The following is a 20195-nucleotide window of genomic DNA, read 5'->3' as shown; positions in this document are numbered from 1 at the left end:
AACTGCCAGGATTTGTTTTATTCCTAACTAAATTAATATGTATTCTTGGAATTAAGAGTGAGCATCAACAACAGCCTTAGTGCTGTGCAACATCTTAAAAGTCAAAATGCATTTATGTCACCTTCAAATCAACAATTAGAAGACATGAAATACAGAACTGTTTAACATCTACAATGTAGGGCAGGCTGTGTGTGTTACGATTTTAACAGTGGGTTAAATGGCAAGTAGCTCAACATACAGTAAGTCCAAACAACCAGCTGTTTACAGGTCAAAGGTCAGGACCTCAGGAGAATAGCATCAACACCACCATTAAAGTGTCTGCAAATTAGTATCAAGTGCTACATAAACTGCATGTGTTATTAATTAAAAAAAGAAAAAAATCAATACATAATTCGCAACTTAGGGAAGATTTTTCAGCGCCCATCCTCTTTTGGCTGAAACAATTTATAAAACAGGAACTACAGATCAGTGATATTCACTCTCCAGGGAGGAAGAAAAGTAGAAAACAAATTAGCCAACGATCTTTTTAGACAAGTAGTGACTATGGCTGTTAACATTTCAAAAGCAAGGGTACCATGCATTAGGGATAGGCTGCTTTGAATCCAACTGGGTTTACAACCGAAAAAGCCTGTTCGACCTCGGGCTGTTGATTAAGTTAGTAACGATGAACACAAAAGAAAATGACTGAACTGGTAAAACAATGAGCTTGGCTAATGAGTATAACGTTAAAAGCTAAAGGCGGCTGTTACCGTGTACCAACCTTTTGTTTCATGTGAACACAAAGTAACAATGTAAGCGAGAAAAAGCACCAACTGACACTGAAAGGGACATACAAAAGCAGTATTTGAAGGAAAAATAATCAGCAATAAGTTTCAGAGCCTTAGCTTAAATTGTACATGTCAAATGGGTGGAATATGTTAAAAGTAAAACAAAGAGGCAGACTGTTTTGTCCTAGTAAACAGGCAGCCACTGTCGATTAGCCAAGTTAACATTATCAACTGTAACCTGCTGTTGTTCAAGATGGTTAAACGAACGCTAAAGCTAACCATTCATGTGTAAATTACTCAAATGTGGGGTAAATCAAGCCCACTTTACTGACTCAAGAACAATAGATCGACTGCTAGCTAACATTAGCTACTCACCTTAAAATAACCACCCTCGTAGTGGGTATTTGGGGGTCCGAAAATCGCTACTTCCCAGTTGTACATGTCTGACTCGTCCACTAAAGTTATCTTGAACCCCTCGACTGGCTCATCTTGAAGACTTTTCATCTCCAGCATTAGTGCTTTTTGGGAACTGGCTACATGATGTCCATGCTGAGCCATATTCCACAACGATTTGTATAAATATATCAGCAACCCACAGCTGTGACTGCGAAGAAGGAAAAGGCTAGGCTCGGTCCAAACAATAGCTTTCGGAAGGAGAAGCACTTCGCACAGGAACGCGTTAATGTTAGTTTCCGTCTGTTCGGTTCCAACACAGGATCTAAATTCGCGACTCGGCTTTATTTGGTCAGAGCTGGTACGCCTGCCTCTGTTGTTGTGAACAATCCCGGGGAGCCCCAGTTATTAACGTCCTAAACCCCCTACTGGTGTTAAGTTACATATATTCTCCACGCACTTCCGGATAAAGTTTAAGTACACAGTTTCATGTCAGTCGGCTTTTAACAACTTTCTTTACACTTTTAATTTTGCTTTTGAGATTTTATTTGGTCAAATCATACCGTGTGTTGTATATTGTGTCGCTAGAAGAATATTAATTTTAAAATTAATAATATACGAACCCAAGGACTTCGCTTGAAAAATTTATTTTGAAAGTCCAAACAGGAAGTACTTTGCATTCTATTTTGTCTTGACATGATCTTGACCGTGGCTACCTTGTCCTCTGTTTCGGGTGTGCTGCTATCAGAGGAAAGTAGGAGTTCGGCTGGACGACAGTTGTGTTCAAACAATTTTGCTACACATTAAAAAAATAAAGTCAAAAACTGCTCATCTGCCTGTTGCACTTTACTCAGCTGCTCACTGTCAGTCAGTAAAGAGGTCATCAGGCAAGGATTTCTGGGAAATGAAGTTCCATATTGCATCTGTAATGAACCAAACGATCAACCAAGTACCACTACTGTTCTAAGGCAGAAATTTAATGTGCTTATTATCCACATGAGTATTTCCATTTTGTGCTATTTTGCTTCATTCGAGATGCAAATACTCGTATTTTTTTTAAACTAATTATTTATTGTTAAATGTGTCTGTTATTTGTGTTTTAACTGTGTAATCTTGCAGCTGTGTTGTATTTGCTGCTGCCTATCTTGGCCAGGACTCCCTTCTAAAAGAGGTTCTTAAGCACAATGGGAGTGTTTTTTTTTCCTGGTTACATAAAGGTAACAAAAAAAGGTGGGTGTTGCATTAAGGTTAAGTAACTGACTAGTTATGGAAATGTAAGGAATAGAAAGTACAAAGATTTATTTTAAAATGAGGGAGTAAACCAACAGGGTTTTCAAATAGTCAAAGTAAAGACACCTGAACATAGTACTACTCTGCTTTTCAGATTACACACTTTTAGTCCTGTGAAAAACATCTCCAAGTTAGTTGATTTTCAACATTTGTGATAATGTGCCTGAATACAGTGTTCTTTCATGGGTTGAGGAACAGCTCCCCAATGAACTAAAAAAAAGTTGAAATCAGGCATTTTTTCTAAGTTCAAGAAAAATTGAATTTAGAGAGATGTTTTACAGGAAACTCAAACTACAAACATATGAGGAAACAGGATATGATGCACTGGTGTAATTAAACTGCAGTCAGTGAAGTAGTTCAAATGAACTCAAACTGAAATACACAAATACATAATTAAAAACATATCTAATAGTGAAACAGTTGAATTTTACTTCACTATGACTACTAGTTTCATATGTGAAGTACTTTTTGCTGATAAATCACATAATTTGTACATATACCGCATTGCCATATACATGGGTAGTCTGTGCAGAACTTCTGCTTGCAGTGGAATATTCTCTGTGTGGAATTTGTTTAACAGTGAATGATCTGAATACTTCTTCCACCACAGCATTTAAATGCATCCTCCTCCACACAAACACGATTCTGTAATCAATGTGTTGTTTTCTGTGTTATACTTAGAAAAGATTTAAACACTTTGGCATATGTGGTTGTTTATTGGTTCACTGTAACACAGAAAGACTACAGCAACTTCTTACAGCCTTTATTTTTTTTCTTTTAGTTTGGGTGGACTTTCTTTAAAGGGAATGTAGATAATTTATTTTGTCCCCTTTAAAACATACAACATTGTACAGCTGGATAATTGAATATGAAGAAATAAAAAGACAGGACCTTCAAAAATTCAGAGTCATATGCGAGTATATTTCAATGTCACAAGCCAAAATTGGTAAAATAACTCACTACAACTGAACCAATAGAGAATTAAGACAGAGTGGGTTGCCTCTCAGTACACTGCTTCATGTGACCTGTTCTACTCCACTTATTCAGAGCCCCATGTCCTCAGTGTCATGACACCAAAGAAATGCCCCTTCCTTTCCTTCCTGTGTTTAATGATTTAAAACATTCAACAATATCACCTTTTTTAATTGCCTGAACTTAAAATAGATAAAAACACAATACCATCAAAAATAGAGAATGGTCAAGTAAACGTAAAAAAAAAAACAACAAACATTAAGAAAAGGGACAAAATGGAATGACAAGTGTTTGTTAGTGTGAGCATGTCCATGGAACAGAAAGAAGGAAATAAAAAGTGTACATTCCTAATCATGCAATATACAAATTTTAATCAAAAGGAAAATAATCTGAATCAGACAATGTATGATTAGGAGAGTTAGTTTTTTTTTTTTTTTTTTTTAAAGTTTCGCTGATATCAGCTGGAGCATTGTCAGGAAAAGGGAATACATACATACTTATTTTCTACTGACATTCCTGAAATACAGCTGATCACTTCTGTATTCACACTTTACTACTGGACAGAAGATCTCATGGACATCATTATTATAGTTATCTACAATAACAGACAGATGTGAGGGGGGCCTTACCAGTATATAGGAACAGAGATGCTACCGAGTCAGTTTCAGTCTTGCTACTACTATGTTGAGTCGTGCTGGACCAGGTAGTGACTTAAAACATATAGTACCTCCCAGAGTTCAAAGAGGGGGCCTTTTCTATTCATGTTTATCAAAACATGTCAACACACAAAAATAAGTGGCAAGGCAGTTTCTGAGGGAGAAGAAACACTGGGGTTTCTCTATATGTGCATCAGCAGAAAAAACTGCCACCATGATGCAAACATGTCCAAGTGGCACAGGCGCAGGTTTCACATGGTTTAACAAGAGGACAGACAAAACTGTATTCTGCTGTTGACAGAGTGGATGATTCCTTACCATGGAAACCACATCGCCTAATACTGACAGAAAGGGAACTTTAAACCACTGACCATTAGCAGTCTCTGTTTACACCGAGACCATGTTCAGCAATGTGACATTCAGACCAGCTGGTGTGAAAACTATTTCAAAGAGGAGGCAAGTAACATGGGAATCTCTTTTTGGCCAGATTATTGTGTTGTTTACAACTGAAGGCCCCAGCAACATAATGGCATGACAGAAATATCAGTATCTTTTGTGTGATAATACAGAATTTACTGTACATCTATTCCTTCACTAAATTGAAGAGATTATGAAAAGTGGCATTAACCTGACTACAACACATTCTCAGGTGTAGTAAGAATTTAATTCCATTACTTCTTTATACTCCCATGTTTCCAAATTATTCTTTTCATTCTGTAAAGGATTGTTACTAGTAACTGTGGGCCAAACTACAGGTTAGCACAGTCCCATCTGAAAACAGATATGCTGAGGAAGGAGGCAGGGCTCTACAAGACTAAGATGTGCTGGAGTAGATCAGACCGCAAGGCTAAGGCACAGAGCAAACCACTGACACAAGGATTCTGTTCAACTAACACTAGCAGATCTGCTCTGAGTCTTGCCAACAGGCAAGTAGGGCAACAGCTTCGATGCCAGTTAAAAACCTGCATCGTACAAACATGTAGCTTTGGTTTCATCTCTGTACAATTCATCCTGCAGTTGTCCCTGTCTGGTCTCCTCCAGGCACCAGGTCAGTGGCCAGTGAACAGGTTAGAGTCCCCATTTTTCAGCTAGGATCCATTCTGAGAAACGGTTGTTCACAGGGTTTCCAGGCTTACACAGGAAAAACGGCACACACACCGATGTTTAGTGAGCGGAAAGAATGGGGTGAGACAAAGGCGCAGACAGGCTTTAGAAAGAAAAAGAGACAAAACAACAAACAAAAACAAACCAGACAAAAAAACTTCAAAACAGTAAAAACACAATTCAACCATCAACAGCATATGTCAAGTTGTCAACGTTACATTACATAACAGTCACAGACTGAATTGGAAGGAAGTAGAGTACACAGGAAAAGAGCAGGAGATGCTGTGCATCCAGAAACAGGAGTCAGGAGTTCAGTACAGAGTCAGAGTTGGGGTGAAACAGAGTGGATGCTGGGCAGGGAACAGTTTGAAAAACTAGAAAATCAAAAATCAAAGTGCATTGCAAAGACGGAGCGTGTGCACAGTGAGTCTGTAAAACAACATCAAGTGTAAGAGAATGACCACTGAGTTCAGTGTCCAGAGGAATAACAGGGTGTGGACACCGAAGGAGAAGACAGGGGGCAAAGAAATCTTGCAAATCTGAGGACTAATAAATAGGGCTATACTGGAAGTGCCAGCCGCAGTGTTTCGTAACATGATTATGTTGTGTTTCAGCGAGGGAAGGTGGTGCCATGGAGGGGTCAGGGGGGGCACCCTGGGGCTGTCAGACACAATCAGCACTGAGAGAAGGTCTGCTTGATCTCATCCAGCACATTCCCAAGCAGCGTCGGCTCGTCACATTTAGCGTCAATAGACACTGTCTGACCAGACTGAGGAAAGGACAGGAAAAACAAAGTCAAGCCCAGTGTGAAAGTCTGCAATTTCATCAGTATTAAAACATGGTGATAAATTATCATTTGCTTGTGAACACAGCCTGTGGAAGGCATTTTCCTGGTTGACTCACAGTTTTGACCAGCAGACAGACGTGGTGACCCTGGATAGACCTGCTGTACATGGAGGCACAGGAGTCGATCCTTTCCACAACTGAACAAACAACATGAAACCTGTTACTTGGAGCAATTGCTACAATATTTAGATAATCTGTCTGAATATAATCAGGTTTTGTTATCAAAATACCAATATACTGCACACATGAGATTAAATGAGCACAAATAGATGCAGGTGTGAGTTAGGTTTACTCTCAGTAGGAGTGTGTTGGGTGTTCATACACTTGTATCACACACTTGACTGCTGTGTGTTTGTGTCTACATCAGTATGTCCTGGTGTAGCATACCAGAGAAGTGGTGATGGAAGCAGATCCTGGCAAGTAGATGATGGAAGGGCATGTTGACTCCCTCCAGTCGGACAGAGCTACCCTTCAGGTCCCCAGACTCCAACAGCTTTGCAAACGCATCACTGATGCAGAATATTAATATTGTCAGAATGTTGATCCTCCCTTAAATATTTTATGCTGCAGACTGTAAAACGATATAGAGGTGGCTTAGATGGAATCATGATAAAACCGACCTGTAGCAAGGAGTAGTGATTAGGTAGGAGGTGCAGGTAAAGTGCAGTTTGAAGTCCAGTTTCTCATGAGTAGAGGAATCCTCATTCTGTAGTATCACAACACAAAAATAAGACAATCAGTGACACATAGGGCTGCAAACTACCAAGAATACGGTCAAGTTCACTTTTATTGTCCCTGTAGAGCAGGGGGGGTCAAAATCATTTTAGCTCAGGGGCCACATTCAGCCCAATTTGAGCTCAAGTGGGCCAAACCTTTAAAATAATAGAAAAATAACAACTCAAAGTTTTTCTCTGTTTTAGTGCAATAAATTTTCAATTATGAAAATATTTACATTTACAAACTATCCATTTACAAAAAGATGTAAATAACCAGAAAAAACAGAAATTTCTTAAGAAAAAAAAGTGAAATTTTTTAATATTATGCCTCAACTTATCATTTGTACTTGTGCATTACACACAATGTTACACAAACATTGGGTAACAGGCATAATATTGTTGAAATTTTGAAGTTTGAAATTTGGAACTAAAATAAGAATAATTGCTACAATATTATGTGTCATCTTATTATTAACACAACGTACAGATTGGATCTACAAATGCACAAAACATTTAGTAACAGCCAGAATATTGTTAAAATGCACTTAATTTTCAGGTTGTTCACATTTTATTGTTCAAGGGTTATTATGCTATTATGTTAATCACATTGGGCTGAATGTGGCCCCCGAACTAAAATGAGTTTGCCACCCTTGACTGTTAATATCTTCAGTGTGATTTTTGCACTCCATACAATCATGCTGTGGGCCAGACTGGAACCTTTGGAGGGCCGGTTTTGGCCCATGGGCTGCATGTTTGACCCCTGCACTGTAGCAAAATTCACACCTCTGCATTACACCCATCCAGGTACATGCACAAGGAGCAGTGGGCTGCTACTGTAGGGCCCCGGGGGACCAAGATCTACAACTCCACATCTACACTAGTACCTGGCTCAAGATCCAACAGGAGAAGTAACGTAGCACATACATGCTTTTACTAGTGTGATAGTGGGGGAAACCTCAAGATACCAAATGCTGATACAGTGCACATTGTAATACAGAGGTTGTGATTCAATTGATTGAAATATATGGCAATACAGTAATGAAGATGATAAAGTGTAATATTAAAGCTGCAGTGTTTGATAGTCATTTGGTGTGATTGAACAAAAATTCCAGGTTGGGTTTAGACTGAAGCCAGTAGTGTGAAACATCAGAAGGTGATTAATAACATTATTATTAACATTAGAACCCTCATCATATTTACTGTCTCAGTTCATTGTGTCAGTTGCAAGTCTTTCATTGTAAATACTGCAATAAACTTTGCAGTTCAATATAGTAAAAAACCTTTTTAATTAAAGCTAAACCTGTCCATCTGGCATATTGCACAGTACTTAGTAAAAATTTGAACATGAACAATCTGCCTTCCTCCAATGTCCCGCCCGTTTCCTCCTGCCTGAGCTCTGATGCTCCTCTCTTCCCCTGACGCACGCGGTGGGAAGCGAAGGTAGAGGTGGAGGTGTCACAGCCCACACCGGTGTGGCTGTGGACCCCTCCCTTGGCAATCAGACACACAAACCTCCACCTGCTGCAGCTCCTTTATTATTAGGAGACCCTGTATTTAAGGGTCTTGTCTGTGCAGCGCTGGATCATTGTCTTCACTGTACCTCATCACCCCACAATAAAGGTTCCACGGAGTCAAGCATACTGTGATGTACTGTGAGTGGCGCAGACCCTGTCTGTGGCACTGTCTGTGGACATTTGCGGTTTCATAGTCTATACATTTATCATCCTACATTGTGTGACACTGAGTACATGCACAAGGAGTCCAAGTGGTTGTAAAAATTGAGCTCTGCAAGGACGTGTCTGTGAAGTCAAGTACACCCAACTCTGTAGGGGCCTTCACCTGGACTTTATCACCATCCTTCATTCACTGGACTCAGACTGCGTCAATCCGGTTTTTCCGTTTGTTCCCCTTGGTTGTTGTTTCTGTTAAGACATCTGTTTTTTCCCTTCAGCATTGTGCATTTGAGTCCCATCCATTCACAGCCCTTGACAGGAGGAGCAGCGCGAGTGAAACGTCAGATTCAGAGGCACCGGTATCGGATAGGGACACGGCAACAGATGACAGACAGGAAGCTCAGCCACTGATTTTATTCGGACCGAATAAAATGATTGGTCAGACTTTTATCAGAAATATATGAGAATTAAACATTTTTGAGTTTCTTATTCTGTTTAGTTTGACACACGCTTATTAGGAGCATTTTAAGATTATAAAAGAAAAGTGTAAAATTGCCTGATCGTACAGTATAGCTTTAATACAGTATATAAAAAGTTACATACAATGATATCATAATAGTGAAGTCTACTGATATTTCTGTGCATCCTAAATGCAAGACTCCCTTTAGTATCTTTTGGAGATTGTGGTAAATGGTTAATTTCTCAAAACACAAGCTCTGATCACAACATCATCAAAGACTTGAAGGGTTGAATTTGTTTTACTAGGAGATAGTGAGTAAACATGATACTGAACTGACCATCTTAAGATTAACACATGGGACCTGTGACATTTTGTGAGGTGTAATGCAAAATCAAGCTTGGGTAATGATGGGTAATGTTTAGTAATACATTAATAAAGCTTTTTGGGTCTTTAAATACAATTAAAGTACATCTGTTGTGTGTTTTTACCAACCTTGACAATGAATGTGAGGGTTCCCTTCAGTTTCTGTGGCATAATGATGCTCTGCACGGTGAAGACGAATCGTGCCTCATTAGACACCCCTACAGCAAAAAGACAACACTCAAGTTGGAACTTGTGAAGATACTGTCTGAATCACAATCTCTCAACAACTACATATAGCTTTTGTCCGATTTATGCCTCCCAGTGCATAATCCTTACATTGTACTGAATGCGACGACTGAATAAAAATAGCATTTTAACCTGAAATACCATCCAACACTACAGAGAACATACTGACACTGCACATGCAAGTCAATCTCTGTGCGGATTAATTATCTTTATTTGGATTCATCTATTCTTATATTAAGTAGATGGAAACTGACCAGGGGGAAGTTGGAAGGGGACAGTGAGGCCGTCATGTGGACCCGACCCATCCGGCCTCTGCAGCTTGGAGTTGAGAGAGTCCAGCACGTTGAATTCCATTGATTTCAGAAAACTGTCACCTTTGTTTTCAAATATTACAGACACGACCACCTGGCTGCCATCCTGAAGATTTCCCTGGATGTCGTACACCTTAGAAGGAGAAAGGCAACATCATTTTTTGAGTAAATACATGTATTTGTATCTAGAATTAATACCCAAGCTGACTGAGCCAATCTGTTTGTATTATAAAAAATGAAGGCTGATTATTTAGAGAGTGTATTCAGTAAACACAGCACATCCCGTTCATCAACCACACAAACACCAAACCACATATAGCACTGTTTCCAAGAAAAGCCTGAGCACAGGGAGAAAAATCACAAGAGAAACATTCTTGGAACTGGATGCAGCACTGCTGTGCTACAGAAAACACATTAAGGACCCTTTAACAGTCAGGGTCAGACTGAAGAGCAGCAAACAGAGAGAAGCACATCTAAGAAAAAAAACAGTGTGTTCTTAACAGAACTAACTAGTACCTGATCAGCATCCTCCATCATCTTTAAAGAGAGGGAGAGAAAAGGACATCTGCATCTGAGGTTTGTTTAATTTTTTTCAAATTCAGTTTCAGTCATTAGTATTAATACCAAGATGGATATGCAGTGAAAGCAGCACAAGAGGCTTTATTAAGTGTAACTTTCACATGTGGTTTATCAGCTGATTGGAGAATCACACATATTTCTCATATTTCAGACAAATGTGTGTGTTAACTGATTTATGTGCAGATCATTCCCCTTAATCAAAGAATAAAAAATAGGACCAAGGGTCCTATATTCCAACTGCATATTTAAAGACATTAATTTAAAGGTCACTCAAAGGTCAAAGGTCATGGCACCACATAAAAGCCCATATGTGACTTCCTATCTATTGCCAGTAGTAACTATATCAATATCTTCAACTGTTTTCAAGTAATAGCACATTGACATTTTTCCCATTATAAACCAGCGGGGATTTTTAAAATTCCCAAAATTCATAAAAATTTCCATAATAATTTTTTTTCCAATTCTTTTAACCAACTTGGTAGACTTTACTCCAAAGATGTTCCACAACAAATATCAAGTCATTCTGACAGACTGTTTTAGAGAAGATTCTTGAAAAATTGTTTACGGAAATAAAACTTGATTGCAAGGATCTTTTTAAGTGTTGGTGAATTATTGTGTGTCTGAGGAATTCACAGTATTAATACATAACACCAACATTAATGCCATATTAGATGGAAATAACAATGAAGCATGACCGTGCTGATCTCTTTGGTCGATTAGCTTCTCAATCAACAGTTCAGGTGATGTATAGAAGACATAAATTTGCATTATCTTTGATAGAAAGTGGACTAATCTCACAAAGAATTACAACCAATTCTTCTTAACCCATAAAGACCCAAACATCCATCAGCGATCAAAATCATTCAGTGATATAAAACATTTAATATGCGTAAACATAAACATAAATATCTGTTGATCCACTAATCCTGTCACTACATGTAAATAATTGGTGCAAGATAGTTTCTGATCTTGTCATGGTCATCAGATATGACTAGGGGTGTAATGGTACAGAAGTTCAGTACGTTTTCGGTACAGGGGTCTTCGGTTCGATGCATTATCGGTACAGTGGGGGGGGGGGGGGGGGGGGGGGGGGGCGCGCTCCGTAACTACCTGTGGGACGTGTGTGTTGTCATGTTTTGGGTTTTTTTTGCAGCGGTGCTGAGAATTCACCGCTGCTGAAAGTATATAGAGGAAATTCTGCACATGGGTTCTGCTTGTATCCACCCTGCTTCCAGAGCGTTTGCGCTCGTCACATAGGCTACATATATTCGTTCGGTACACATCCATATTATATTGAAGGCCCCAAACAGAAAAGGAGTGCACCGTTACACCCCTTGATATGACCCATTCGGATGTTCAGAGGCTCCGCAATGAAAAGTGGAAACACAGTCATCATCTTCAGCATTGATCACCAGTAAAACCCATACAGTTTGATAAATGACAGTGGATAGACACATTTGTTTTAATGTTCAGTTAATGATATATTTTACTGAAAATGTCACTTTTTCTTCAGTTTTCTCTGTTTTTGATATAATAACCCTCATCTTTAATTGGAACTTTTATGAACATCTATATGATTAGTACATTAAATATTGAAAAATATCAGATTTTCACTGGAAAAATGCAAAATATGGAGGGTAATTTTATAATAAATGGTGATAAATAATTTAGGAGAAAAAAAATAATTTGGGAACTGCCACAGAAGTAGCATAGAGTCTTAATGGGTTAAATATAAAAAAATCGTACATGATTGACTATTACAACTGAAAGAAAACAAATCTGGGACCCATAACTATTAAAAACCAATTTTCCAAAAGCAGCAGCTTCCCCGGGTACAGTAAACTGTCCCTCCTTCAGCACCATCCTGATCGCCATCACTCACCATCTTGATGTAGGAGTTCTCAGCCAGCAGGCAGTAATTGGACATGGGCTGAAAGAAGAGTAGAGCTCAGGTCAGATCAGGCATTCTCTGTCACTCAGTATGCTAACTAGGCAACAGGAGCTGCTTCAGGGCTGATGCATAACAAGCGAACCATTGTGTATCTGTGTGTGTGTGTGTGTGTGTGTGTGTGACTGTAGCTTTGAGTGGACTCATAAAACAGCTAAGAAAACACAGAACAAAATGATGATAAATTACACTGCTGTCAGACATTTACTTAATGTATTTATTAAAGGCTGTAAGGTTAATGACTGTTTTTTTCCACAACTCCTATTAAATTAGAACGATGTAGAAATTTAATCTAATTTATTTTACTAGTTCTTAGTCATTCTTTCGTGCAGTGATTTAAAGCGTCCAGTGTTGGCTGTGGTGAATCATTAAATCGGAGTAAATGCTGAATGTCTGGCTGAGCTTTGATAAACACTGACCGGCAGAGGCTCTTCCTCCTCCACAGTTCCATTCTGCACAGACTCCTCTCCTCCTCCGTCACTGTGGTGATGATGGTGGTGATGCTTCTTCTTCTTTTTCTTTTCCTTCTCTTCCTTCTCCTTTTTCTGCTTCTTCTTCTTGTGTTTGGAAGATTTCTTCTCATTTTAAACAACATAAAGAGGGAAACTTTAATGTGGGACACAAAACACGATCAGACACAGAGTACGGAACAACACAGTTTGGATTGGGAGGCTTACATTTATAATACTACTTTTTTATAATGTAGAAAGAGTTGCAGTATCAGAATTAATCTCTGGCCATTTCAACATATCTGACCTACACATTACATGAACAGGGAACTGAGAATGAAGCTGGATTGCACAAATACCAGGTCACCTGTAGTAAATGTAGTCAGTATCATGATAAAAAGCAGAATTTAACTGCGTAACAGCTGCTAACAGACGACAACAAAAGAACTGCATGTAATTCAGTATCCTCATTGAACAGACAGCTGGTAGTTAAGGGCAACATGTTTTTCGACTGAAAGGTTGTGTGAGAGGGAGCATGATAAATAAGGGAGGGATATGTAGTGATTAGAACCATTCAGAATCTAAGTGAGTTTTTATCTATTCGCATTACAGCAACACACTGCATTTTACAAACTAAAACAATTTTCAAAAGTCATTTTTGGATGCAGTTTGGATGCTAATTTAAAGTTATGCATTTTAAAATAAAGATGTAATCCTGTGGACTTGGTCTTATGTATCTAAATTCACAAATTCTAAAACGTTTGACATTTTAGAAAAAAAAAAAAATTCAGTACATATTCCCATATTTAGTAGTTCTTCTAGGTAAAACTAGACATGTTTCTGCCTTTTGGAAACGTTTCATTTCATGTTATTCCATATCTTAATGAAGTTCATTAGCATATGGAATAACACCTACACAGACCACTCACCTCACAGGTTTACACTGGGTACAGAAAGTATTCAGACCCCCTTAAATGTTTCGCTCTGTTTTATTGCAGCCATTTGCTAAAATCATTTACGTTCTTTTTTTCCCTCAGTGTACACACAGCACCCCATTTTGACATGAAAAAACAGAATTGTGGACATTTTTGCAGATTTAATAAAATAAAAACTGAAATATCACATGGCCATAAGTACTCAAAGCCTTCGCTGTGACGATTGTATGTTTAACTCAGGTGCTGTTCATTTCTACTGATTATCCTTGAGATGGTTCTAAACCGTCATTGGAGTCCAGCTGTGTTTAATTAAATTGATTGGACTTGATTAGGACAGGCACACACCTGTCTACATAAGACCTGACAGCTCACAGTGCATGTCAGAGCAAATGAGAATCATGAGGTCGAAGGAACTGCCCCAAGAGCTCAGAGACAGAATTGTGGTAAGGCACAGATCTGGACAAGGTTGCAGAAGAACTTCTGCTACACTTCAGGTTCCTAAGGGCACAGTGGCCTCCAGAATCCTTAAATGGAGGATGTTTGGGACGACCACAACTCTGCCTAGTGCTGGCCGTCCGAGCAAACTGAGTAATCAGGATCTTTACCTTGGTGAGAGAGGTAAAGAAGAACTCAGATCACTGTGGCTGAGCGCCAGAGATGAAGAGGGAAGATGGGAGAAAGTTGTGGAAAGTCAACCAGCACTGCACCCCCCCACCACCACCACCACCAATTGGGGCTTTATGGCAGAGTGGCCCAACAGACACCTCTCCACAGAGCAAGACACATGAAAACCCACAGAGTTCGTGAAAAAACACATGAAGGACTCCCAGACTATGAGAAATCAGATTCTCTGGTCTGATGAGACCAAGATTGAACTTTTTGGCCTTAATTCTAAGCGGTATGTGTGGAGAAGACCAGGCCCTGCTCATCACTTGCTCAATCCAATCCCAACAGTGAAGCATAGTGGGGGCAGCGTCATGCTGTGGGGGTGCTTTCAGCTGCAGGGACAGGACCACTGGTTGCAATTGAAGGAAAGATGAATGCAGCCAAGCACAGAGATACCATGGATGAAAACCTTTTCCAGAGCGCTCTGGACCTCAGATGGGGCCGAAGGTTCACTTTCCAACAAGACAATGACCCTAAGCACACAGTTAAAATAATGAAGGAGTGGCTTCGGAACAACTCTGTGACTGTTCTAAAATGGCCCAGCCAGAACCCTGACTTAAACCCAATTGAGCATCTCTGTAGAGACCTGAAAATGGCCGTCCACCAACATTCACCATCCAACCTGACAGACCTGGAGAGGATCTGCAAGGAGGAATGGCAGAGGATCCCCAAATCCAGGTGTGAAAAACTTGTTGCATCTTTCCCAAGAAGACTCATGGCTGTATTAGCTACAATGCAAAAATGTGTACAATTCTGTTTTTTCTGTCAAAACGGGGTGCTGTGCGTACGCTGGGGGAAAAAAGAACTTAAATGATTTTAGCAAATGGCTGCAATATAACAAAGACTGAAAAATTTAAGGGGGTCTGAATACTTTCTGTACCCACTGTATGAGTCCAATTACCCCCACCAGCTATTAGAACTGAAGAAGTCTATTGGATGAGAGACGAAATATTTTCAAAGGAGTGAAACGAGTCCAGTTGAACCTAGAAGAACAATGACCTGGGCAAATGAGAACTTATGCAGACATTCCTGCTACTTTCTACTTCTTTTTAATTTCAGCTTTCATTTAGTTTATTACATTTATCAGGTTCTAATGTTTCCATACACTTTGTTAATGTTTAGCAACATTACCTTTAAATTATGTCATTTGAATCAAACTCTTGGTGTAGCCACAGAAAATGTCTTCTCTAAACACAGTCAGTACTGGAGCTGTGCTGTAGAGACCATTAGCACCAACACTTCCCTGGTACATCATTTACAGAAAGCCGTGAGAATGAGAACGGCCAACGCACCACATCCCATCAGGTCACTGTGAAGCAGCACTGCAGCCAAACTTTTACTTCACACCACTCTGTCAGCTGTAATTACTTACAGCCTCCTCCGTATCTGCGTCTTGGGGCTGGTCGGGCTCGGAGTCTGGGGCTGTGCCAGAGGCGGCCTCAGGAGGGGGGGCTGCCTCTGCTTCTGCTACTGTTGTTGCTTCCTGTTTACACACACCAAATATGGAAAAGGTATTAGAGGAGTGAAATCTCAGTGTGACAGATGAGTGGTGTGATTTGTCTCATCTGTGTAGACAGAGGTAGGTGAAGTTAGAAAGGGCACTCATGACTAGTACCGCTGTACAATAACTGTCCCCTTAGAAAGGAGCTGTAAATGGTTTATAATTAAGTTGTAAGTACTTTGTAAATTGTTTATAAATTGCTAAAATTTTCAACAAAAAAAAGTAATTACTAATACCTCCACCCAGTTGCACAACACTTTGCCCCTCCTGCTCACCGATACCCTGCCTACCCAGGGATTAACTTTCAATCTTTTTAAAAACTTTTCAAAAATTCAGGGCATTCAAAGTTATTTCAATTAACCCAGCATTTTTTTGTGCTATAAATGTATCTGCCATTGGGTGGATTGCAATAATACTTGTATGCCATGTTCTACACTGGCCCTACAATCCCTTGAGTAGTATTGATCTACTATCTGGACACATTTTAATGGTACTGCACTATGCATTTAATTTTGTAACTTTGTGTATATTTATGTTCTTTATTTTTATTTATGCATTTACTTTCTCCTCTTTGTAAACCTTGATAGATGAGCTGGTGGGTTGGGACTAGGGTTACTATAGCTCATATTGTATGTTTATGTCCACTTTGTATCTATGTACTGTGACTCATATTTAAGATTCAAAAAAGTAAAAAAAAAAAAAAAAAAAACACCTTTTCAAAGATTTTTTATAAAAAAATGCAAAAACTGAGAGACAGGCACATGTAAAGAACATGTGTGTGAAATCTGAAAACAATCAGGTGAATAGTGTCTAAGACATAGGATGGAAAACAATCTTGGATGGACTTCCTGGTATATCTATATACCGGGGGTGGGGGTATAATAAAAAGAACAATAGTGAGCAACTGCTTGCCAAATAGTGAAACACCATTACATATAGAATTCAGCCTTCGATCTAATTGAGCTTCCTTTGTCTCCAGAAGCAGCATTTATACCTTTCAGCTTCATTATTAATTAGAAATTTAATGACCATCAGCATCTTTCACTACTCAAAAACCTACAATTGACATATCAATATTCATGAACACTTTGTCAATGTTGTATTTTACAACAAGTTGTAAATGGTAGAAACTCATCAGTAAATGGTTGAGATGAACTGATTCATCGACAGCAGTTGAATGTTTGAAGGTTTTTAACCATCTCTAAAGGCAGAGATTGAATTCTGACAGGCGGATGGCAAACATTAGACTTCAACTGAAATTACTAATTTAAAGGGAAAATAACATCTGAAACATTGTAAATAATCATTTCCACTTATATTTTTACAGTTCAGTTTGTATATTTAACATTCACTTGTGATATCTGCCATTTCCTGTGCCTACTCTGATAACTACTCTTATCATCAGAGCCTTTAAAAAATCCATTATTAGTCAACCTCTAGTAAATGGTCTAAAATGGTGACTGATAAAAGGAAAATACAAGACAAAGTAACTGAAGGAATTATAGTTGTGGCTGTAGTTTTGGAAGTGACAGAGTTTGACTTTTTGCATAAATGTGATTTATTGACAATAAAAAAAAGCATTTCAAATCTAGAAATTGCTTGAAATTGTTTTTCAATGTGCCACAGACACATATGGGGAAAAAATGTGAAAAAACTGAATCAGCAATGCCTGCGAAAACCAAATTTGTGCCACTTCTAACACTTTTGACCAAAGATCTGAGGTGAAACAGAAATCACAGGTAAAAAGGGCAGCAATAACTTGCCATTGCCAAATAGTGAACCTGACTCATTGCATGGAAACTGATGGAACTTTTTTAGGTAAATGAATGACTTACAAATAACATATTTATAAACCATTTATAAATTATTTTCAAGGTTAGTGTTATTGTAAACATGGTACTTTCATGAGCCATTGTGATACCAAAATCTGGTTTGGCGCTAACAGCTGCCAACGCTGAGGAACTACCTACAACTAAATGAGCTTCAACAGCAACTACACCTGTACACAGCTTTGTTTTGGGAACTGTTGAAATAACTTGCACGAACCAGTCACACTGGCTGCTGTTCATAGATGAAAAACCCGACTCCCAAGAACTTAACGACAGCCTGTGTGTGTGCGATACTGTAGCTTTCTAGTGCAATCTGTCTTATCCGACATACTAGCATGACAAGTAATATAAAAACGTGTCAAGGCATGCCTTTAAAAGGGAAAATTTTTAGGTCAAAGGCGCTCATATTAAAGTGCTGACAGTTTCCATGATTAAACACCAAATCCATAGAAACCACAGATCAGATAATTGATGCATACAGTTTGCCTGAACACGACTGTACAGTTAAGAAGGTGCTGTTATTTGTCTTATGTCTAAAGATATGCTGTAGCTAGGTTTCAGCCATTACATTCAACACTATCTGCCACATTGCCAACCACAATCTCCAACCACAGTTTCTTCACAATTAAAAGCTGAAGACAATTCAACCACATCATATCAAAAGCAACTAACAAAATCAAATACAAGTGAAAACCCCACGTGACCCAGAAGAAAGTAGTCACAAACACGTGTGGTGATGAGGAGGTGACAAATGGAAGTGCCTCCAGGCCAGGACCTACAGACACCTCCACTCACATGGCGCCAACAACACAACAATAATATCATTTCTTAACCTAAAGACTGATACGACAGCTAGTGAGCAAAACAAGCTGTGGAAAAGAACAACTTGCATTGTGAGACAAACCCAAAAACACACACACTAGATAGACATACACATGCTAGAAAACAGTGGAAGGCTGAAGAATGAGAAAGGGAAGTGTTGTGTGACCTGTGGAAGAGAGGAAGTTGTGTCACAAAGGGTGAGATGGGGTACATGATGGAAAAAAAACAAACAAAAAAAAAAATAAATCAAGAATACATGGGGGGTGGGGGGTGGCGGGCAATAGTGCAATGGGACAGGATGAGGTAGATCAATAAAACATGGAAAGACCAAAGAGAATTGTGTGTATTGACAGAGATGAGGAAGGGGTGGAGAGAGTGAAGGATAAAGGGTTGGGGGGGGACGTGACTCAACCTGGGTGTTAGAGGGCACTGGAGCGTTTGAGAGCCAGAAATCCAGATCCGAAACCTAGGAGAGGAAGGGAGGGAGAGGAGTGCGACGAGGTGAGAGGGTGAGGGCCAAACAGGTTTCTGTATCTTTCTACTATTCATGAAAACGGATACAGAGATTACACTGTTCTATTTCATGAATAAATCAAGTATTTGGCAAGAGACTCCGCAGCCAGCTCAGAGGAACTGATACTTGATCACTACAGCTGATTGAAAAGAGGCTGGGAAGAAGCAATGGAAGCGTTGAGTCAATGAAAATGATCATAGGGATCTGTTTGCATGTAACCTTTCAGAACAAAACTGTAAACTAAATATGTTGGTTTTTCAAGTTCAAAACCTTTAGGTTATGTTTTCTTTCTTGTTTTATTTACATTACACAAGTTATGGATTTAATTTTACATAAAATTGCTGTTGCTAGGTAGAACACAGCTCTGCTCCACCCTTTTAAAAGGCCATACCTCAGGATTGGTGGAAGTGGGCGGTGCCACCACCTCACTGGTTTCTTCTGATTGGACAACAGGAGCATCTGCCTGACCCCCGAGGAGATCCTCCTCCTTCTCTTCGTGTTTGTGTTTTTTCTTCTTTTTCTCTTCTTTACTCTTCTGTGAAAAAAGGACAAAAGAATCTTACTGGTATATATTTAAGCGTTTTCTTCTCATTTTAATTAGTGGTGTGTGGTTTCTAAGGTGAAATCAACATCATTTCAATAGCAGGTTAAGTCCAGTCGAGCCTTACCTTTCTATCCCTGTCTTTATCCTTCTTCTTCTCCCTCTTTTCTTTGGTGCTTTTCTTCTTGGGCTCCTGTAAAGCAGCGTTTTCTGTGTCCCCGTCTTCTGCTGGACTTTTTGGGGTCTCACGGTGTGATCTAACCGGTAGCTTTTCACTATCTGCAAGAGGCCTGCACATACAAAAGTGTCCAGATCAATTAAAAGAGATCACAACTTTGATAAGATGGACTGTGGGGTGAAAATAGTTCTTTTTGGGAGTTAGTACCATCTTCTGGAAAAACATTCTCTAAATGCTCTAAATATTTCACTGGGTAGTAATCTGTTAGAAAAAGTGAGCAAGGCTTGGAGGGTTCTGCAGTGTGCAGCCAGGTCTCATTCAAAGCTTTCAGTCAGGCCATTCCTCTGGCAGAGCTCGGAGCATCCGACATTCCCAAACAACCAGAAACTACACTGAGAAATTACACCATATTGAACTGATAAGGACTGTTTTCCCA

The 20195-nt window shown here is 39.3% G+C and overlaps 2 protein-coding genes and 1 long non-coding RNA gene across 7 annotated transcripts in view; all 3 read right to left on the bottom strand.

The window, feature by feature from the left end:
• cdc34a (cell division cycle 34 homolog (S. cerevisiae) a) overlaps window positions 1-1585 on the bottom strand; it is a 28013-nt gene extending 26428 nt beyond the window's left edge. The window contains exon 1 of the mRNA XM_030131899.1: window positions 1143-1585. Coding sequence (XP_029987759.1) covers window positions 1143-1325 — 183 coding nt within the window. The 5' untranslated portion in view covers window positions 1326-1585. The remainder of the gene's footprint in view (window positions 1-1142) is intronic.
• Window positions 1586-3146: 1561 nt separating this feature from the next.
• The window catches only part of ap3d1 (adaptor related protein complex 3 subunit delta 1), a 41305-nt gene continuing 24256 nt past the window's right edge, over window positions 3147-20195 (bottom strand). For 4 of the 5 annotated variants that reach the window (XM_030131891.1, XM_030131893.1, XM_030131892.1 and 1 more), the window contains 12 exons: window positions 19709-19871; window positions 19432-19575; window positions 18939-18992; window positions 15747-15857; window positions 12744-12899; window positions 12259-12306; window positions 9741-9930; window positions 9370-9458; window positions 6649-6734; window positions 6416-6537; window positions 6086-6165; window positions 3147-5951 (listed from right to left, as the gene is read on the bottom strand). In XM_030131891.1, coding sequence (XP_029987751.1) covers window positions 5856-5951; window positions 6086-6165; window positions 6416-6537; window positions 6649-6734; window positions 9370-9458; window positions 9741-9930; window positions 12259-12306; window positions 12744-12899; window positions 15747-15857; window positions 18939-18992; window positions 19432-19575; window positions 19709-19871 — 1339 coding nt within the window. In that variant the 3' untranslated portion in view covers window positions 3147-5855. The remainder of the gene's footprint in view (window positions 5952-6085; window positions 6166-6415; window positions 6538-6648; window positions 6735-9369; window positions 9459-9740; window positions 9931-12258; window positions 12307-12743; window positions 12900-15746; window positions 15858-18938; window positions 18993-19431; window positions 19576-19708; window positions 19872-20195) is intronic. The other variant, XM_030131895.1, reaches the window with a different exon arrangement.
• LOC115417789 (uncharacterized) lies at window positions 12907-15740 on the bottom strand. Its single transcript, XR_003935207.1, has 3 exons — window positions 14979-15740; window positions 14900-14903; window positions 12907-13757 (listed from the first exon to the last, which is right to left on the bottom strand). It is a non-coding gene; the product is annotated as an uncharacterized LOC115417789 (long non-coding RNA).

This window comes from Sphaeramia orbicularis, chromosome 4 (assembly GCF_902148855.1).
Source record: "Sphaeramia orbicularis chromosome 4, fSphaOr1.1, whole genome shotgun sequence".
NCBI classification, from domain to species: Eukaryota; Metazoa; Chordata; class Actinopteri; order Kurtiformes; family Apogonidae; genus Sphaeramia; species Sphaeramia orbicularis.
Note: the sequence above shows the minus strand (reverse complement) of the source record. Positions and strands in the feature narration are given on the sequence as shown.